This window comes from Palaemon carinicauda, chromosome 26 (genome assembly GCF_036898095.1).
Source record: "Palaemon carinicauda isolate YSFRI2023 chromosome 26, ASM3689809v2, whole genome shotgun sequence".
Classification (NCBI taxonomy): domain Eukaryota; kingdom Metazoa; phylum Arthropoda; class Malacostraca; order Decapoda; family Palaemonidae; genus Palaemon; species Palaemon carinicauda.
This window is the reverse complement of record NC_090750.1, coordinates 101,657,921-101,663,920: the sequence shown is the minus strand read 5'-3', so window position 1 is coordinate 101,663,920 and position 6,000 is coordinate 101,657,921. Positions and strand designations below refer to the sequence as shown.

At 35.0% G+C, this 6,000-nt stretch overlaps 1 protein-coding gene across 1 annotated transcript in view; it reads left to right on the top strand.

The window, feature by feature from the left end:
* Nucleotides 1-1,620: 1,620 nt before the first annotated feature.
* Nucleotides 1,621-6,000, top strand: part of LOC137619727 (RWD domain-containing protein 3-like) — a 52,611-nt gene continuing 48,231 nt past the window's right edge. Inside the window, exon 1 of the mRNA XM_068350028.1 lies at nucleotides 1,621-1,814. Coding sequence (XP_068206129.1) covers nucleotides 1,724-1,814 — 91 coding nt within the window. The 5' untranslated portion in view covers nucleotides 1,621-1,723. The remainder of the gene's footprint in view (nucleotides 1,815-6,000) is intronic.

The following is a 6,000-nucleotide window of genomic DNA, read 5'->3' as shown; positions in this document are numbered from 1 at the left end:
ATTTTCATATTTGGAGGGTAGTATACTTAATGGAATACCTTTATGATCTAGAGATTCGGAGATTCTGAAATCCTTTCTGGTACAATCCAGGAACATAAATCGTGGGCTACCCTCAAACATACACTCTTTGGAATTGACTTAACAGTTCCTCCTTTGCTTAAACCGTACGACTTGGCCACTCACTGTCCATAGGAAAATGCAACCCTTTTGGCTGTTGGGTTTGACAGTAAGCTTAGTAATGAGAAACTCAATCTTCCTCATTAATATTTTCCTGACGCCTAACTAACTAGTTTAGCTTTTTTGTCCTGTGAAATTAAAGCTTTCTTGTAAGGCTAGGTCTTGATGCTACCATTAAGAAATTTTCTTATAATAATTGGCAACAGCATTCGAATAGTGTAGAAGGAAACAAGATGAGAGAAATAACGAATGTTTCATCTCCTTGGAGGTATAACGTGATGCCCCGAAAGAGGGAGACGTTTCTTTGTCGTTTCCACATTTGTCGCACTCGGTTGACTTATGACTGGGCAATATCAGCCATATTGCAATGAATTTTTGGTACCCTTGACAGTAGGCGTTTTTTGATCGAATGTCCCACTTTTAGTACTGAAAGAAATAAATATCTGTTTGAGCCTCGAGATGAGGATGGAGGGTTCATCCTTGTCAAGATTCTCTGACATGATGTGTCGTACCATACTAGTGGTATTTTCAGATTTATTCAGAAGCAGGTCTTCTGAAAGCTATTTAACTGTTATAAGGATTTTTTTCTTTTATTGTTTTAAATTGAATTACCATTTATTTCTTTCTTTCTTTATAACAAATAATATTGGCATTAATGACCTTAGATGTCAGGATGCCAGGTAACTCCTAATCAATCAATCAATCAATCTTGTCTTCTTAGATATCAAAGTACAGTATTGTAAAATTTATTTCTATAACCAATGCACAGCTCACTGTCGTAAACCCTAAACAAATATTTTGCTCAATTTTAATTGTTTTATTCAAAATAGAAAGCAAGGAAATTAATTCCAGATATTTCTCAAATGAATAAACATGAAGATTAACCAAGTCTTATAATACATGAAGTCTTGTTACTACAATATTTGTATACACATCACTGCACTGTTCTATCAAGTTTATTACTTTGAACAAATGGATGAAAGCCCAAGTGCAAATTGTCATTGTACATGATATAAACATTGGAAACTAAAAGTATTTCTTGTGAAATCACCTAGTTACTAATTGTCTATTTTGACAAAATGTAATTGCCAATTATACATTTGGTGGATATTGATAAGTAGTACTTTAACCAGATCACAGAGGTAAATTTTGATTTTTAAACATGAACGTCCTTGAAAATTATTCAACATAACTTACAATTTTATAAGGTTAAGCACATGAATGTCTATAAATGCCCTTTTATCATCAAGGTAGTTCATCATCTCACGATGATAGAATTTTCTTTCACAAAATAACAGGATTTTTTTTAGTAAACAGTTTTACGTTTATTATACAGTATAGACTCATATTTTAGTGTATGTAAGTGATACAAAAATTGATGGTTATATTTTATCGCTGGTGATGTTTTTGTATGTATTGTTGAACTCTGAATACAGTACTTTAATTGTAGTTTTGAAAATTTCAGTCCCAGTACCTCAATCGCCATGAATGTGATAACATTAAGGCATTCTTGTCAAAGGAGGCAGAAGCTTGCTGTGGAACCCCAATGATTTTAAGTCTGTTAACAGCTCTTCAAGAAAAAGAAAACATTTCCAGACGATCAGTCAGTTTGACGACAACAGAACCTGAGGATAAAGGTAAGACCATTATCATTTATATGTTAAAGTCTTAGCAATGATCACGAGATTGAATGTATGTAACACCCACCAATTTAAAATTAATAATTTTTCTCATGTAAATGGAGGTTAGCTTACTTTACCTATATGACTAAATTTTGCAAACCAGTGACAAAATCCCAGCCACAAATATTTTTACACAAAATTTCAAATGAATAAATGAAGTAATAATTATAAATTCAAATAGAGTCCCAGTAAAGCCTTTCATGTCTTTCATTGACAGTGAAAGGAAGTTTATAGCTCGAATGATAATGACAGCTCCAATTTTAAGGTGGATAGTTTACATTTTGAGAAAATGAAGGGTTTCTGTAGGATGTTAAAATACATTAGACGTCTATTTATTTTTTTCTTGTATGCCTTCATCTTTTGTACATACATATACCAAGGCACTTCCCCCAATTTTGGGGGGTAGCCGACATCAACAAATGAAACAAAAACAAAAAAGGGGACCTCTACTCTCTACGTTCCTCCCAGCCTAACAAGGGACTCAACCGAGTTCAGCTGGTACTGCTTGGGTGCCACAGCCCACCCTCCCCCATTATCCACCACAGATGAAGCTTCATAATGCTGAATCCCCTACTGCTGCTACCTCCGTGGTCATCTAAGGCATCGGAGGAAGCAGCATCTTTTGTACCGGGGAATAACTTTTCATATCCGATCTTGTTTCAATATTGAGTTTACATAACAAATGGCTGGCTTTGTAGTTGTATGTCACTTGTTGATTGTATTGCATGTCATTGTTCAGTTGCCACTTTCCTCTTGCTAAGGGTAGAAGATACTCTGTAACTATAGTAAGCAGCTGTGCTAAGAGGACACTCCAAAATCAAACCATTGTTCTCTAGTCTTGGGTAGTGCCATAGACTCTGTACCAGGATCTTCCACTGTCTTGGGTTAGAGTTCTCTTTCTTGAGGGGTCACTCGGGCCCCTATTTTATTTCTCTTCCTCTTGTTTTGTTAAAGTTTTTATAATTTACATAGGAAATGTTTACTTTAATGCTGTTACTGTTCTTAAAATATTTGATTTTTCCTTTCCTCACTGGGCTATTTTGCCTGTTAGAGCCCCTGGGCATATAGCATCCTGCTTTTCCAACTAGGGTTGTAGCTTAGCAAGTAATAATAATAATGATTCATTCAGATTTAGGCCAAACCCTTTTAAGCATTTGTTTATGATATGAGCATCTGTTAGTTTTTCATACACTCGATGAACATTCTTGTGCCACGAGACATCAAATGTTAATCCCATCATTAGCAATTACACTATCATTATATAGTATATATGCTTATCATCTTTGTCTTTTACTAACTCTATAACAATGCTTAACAGCCAAGTGGTGCATAAGTAGTTTTGGCGAACAAGGGGTTTCATGTTTTTCATCCCTGGTGTATCCTTTTTACAATTATCAAATAATATGATTTCTTTTTTATATTACTTTTACATAGGTATGAGTACTCTCGTTTACACCACTATCAAAGCATTTTCAAAGTAATTTATTTATCATTAAAGTTATATATATATATATCATCTTTTAGTAAATATCTATTTGCAAAATATATCTTTCCATCGAGGTCTGGATCTCTAGATTAATAGATAGTCAGGATTCTATATATTTCAGCCGTTACCCAAGTTGCTTAAGGTTGGTGGTAAACTTGTAGCAAAGGATGTATGACAGAAGTTTGATGAACTCAAATGTGACATTGAAGGTCTTCTTAACCAGTTGCCAGTTGTAAAGTATAAGAAATTGTATTAAAATGTATTTTAAGGAAAGAAAAACCTTAAATCATTATTATTATTATCATCATCATCATCATTATTACAAGCCAAGACACAAACCGTATCTGGAAAAAATAAAACGCTGCCAGCCCGCAAGATCCAATAAGGATGTTTGTTTCTGGAATTAAGTACCTTGCCATAATATTTTTATGCAAAATTTTGTAAAGACGATTGATATTCAATAACACATTTGTTTAAAATAATATCATCGTGTTCTAAGTTCTAAGTTCTAAAGATTCACTTTAATTCTGTTTTACTAGAGATTGTTACATCATATGATAAAGTTCCAGCATGTTTGTGTTATGTTGAGGTTGGAGTACTTTCAATTAGTATAAGTTATGATCTTTTGTTATACAGTCTATGTATAATATGGTAGTTTTGTTAGTAACACACTTAACTATCATTCTTTCAAATATTTAGCCACAAAAAGTTTTTAATGCTGAATTCCTTCTCCCTTGAGAATATATATCCATATATAAATCCATACGTAAGTGCTTTTACCCTGGCCTGGATTTGAACTTATGTTTCAGAATCAAAACAAAACAAGACTTAGGTTCAAAATCAACCCATCTTCACCATAATAACCAATTTCTAAAGTTAGAACCTTTACTTATTTATGATAACCACCATTCTTGATTGAGCCAAAATAAATGCACTCTGCTTGCCTGCATGAGACTAAGGAAGTGGGAGGGTTTTTTGAGACCACACAGCACCTCCCCCAAAATAAATTTTTCTTTCAAAACTCCTTTTTGAAGGTTAAAGTGTTATGTGGTCACCAGGGACTAAGGACCAGAGTATGAATCAGTAGACTCGTGTCCAACCAGGCATGGCGGCCTTCAACCAAGCACAACCTGCAACCAGTGATCATCATCCTAGGGAAAGGAAAAAAATTAACCAGTCTGACTCTTAGCTCATAAGAATGATTGAATACTACTGGCTGCCCAACCTTCCATTATTCTGTTTCTTCTGAAGGACCCACCTGATTTGGTCCTTCCTGCATGTGTCATGAATGGCACACATGAATGTTGGTACTGCTTGTATTTGGTTTAGGTGGTGTTTAATAAACACTCTATGCCCAAACCATCCTATAAAACTCTGGATGTCCAGAAATTCCATGTTAGAGGAAAGTACTGGTTAAAAGTTATTTTTCAATATTAAACTTACCCGATGATCATATAGCTGTCAGCTCTGCTGCCCGACAGAAAAACCTACGGGCGGAATACGCCAGCGATCGCTATACAGGTGGGGGTGTACATCAACAGCGCCATCTGTCAAGTAGGTACTCAAGTACTCGATGTCAACATAGAACCAATTTTCTCTCTGTCGTGCCACTGGCAAGACCTACTAAATACGCTGTTACTAACTGGATTTGTTTTCACAACGATTTGGTGAAGTACACTATTCCAGTTTTGAGCTTTCGCTATGCAGGGGTTTTATCTTCATTTCAAAACTTGAACTCGTTTTGGATAGATTTAATTATGGTGACGAAGAGAGTATGGACTCTCTTTCACTTTTAAATGGCCGACCCTTCCCTTAGACGGAAGTGTGTTTAGGTTTTTGGTAATTTTGCTTAACACGTTATAGATCTATATATTTTATATCTCTCCGCCTTTATAGGCCTCTTCGATTAACTTTCCATTTTTTATAAACATATAACAATAAATTTTTATGTTTGTTTATATGCGCCCTTTCCTGATAGTAGGCGGTCCTAACTTGGAACCGAAGTTAATTAACATTGAGCCCGTTATATCGTATTTAACCTTTAAAGAATTTAATACTTTTTAAATTTTAATGTTTTATGAAAGAATTTCTTTGATAGTCTCGTACTGTTTTCAAAGATGAACTAACGTTTAGTTTTTAGTCTACGCAGTTGTTGACGTTCAGGACGTTCAACATGCGCTCTATCGTTACGATAGAGAGAGAGTGTATCACGGTTTCACTTTGCAGTAAGAGTAAACCGATTCTGGCGTTTCGTTCATTCTTTCTTAGCTTAAATGGTTTAAATTCTAAATTAAAGGAACTTTTTATTTGGAAAACCTTTCAGTTTTTTCCTTTAGCAAATAACATGTTTTAACGATATATAATTGGGCTCTTCTCTCAGGTGCGAAATCAAGAGAGAAAGAGAGAGAGAGATAGAGACGGAGGGAGAGAGAGGAGAATAAACGTTTCGTTCAAGCTGGTAACGTTGTTCTCGTTTTTTACTCTCCTCCCTAGTCGCTGTAGGGGAAGAAGGTAAAACGTTTCTAGGGTTTTATTCTTGTTCCCAGGCTATGTGCGGTGAGAGATTGTAAACGTAGTTTATTTGATCTAGTGTTTAGTCTCTTTTCCAACCACTGAATTCTTTATCTTTATTTATGTTTTCTGTTGCATTGTACG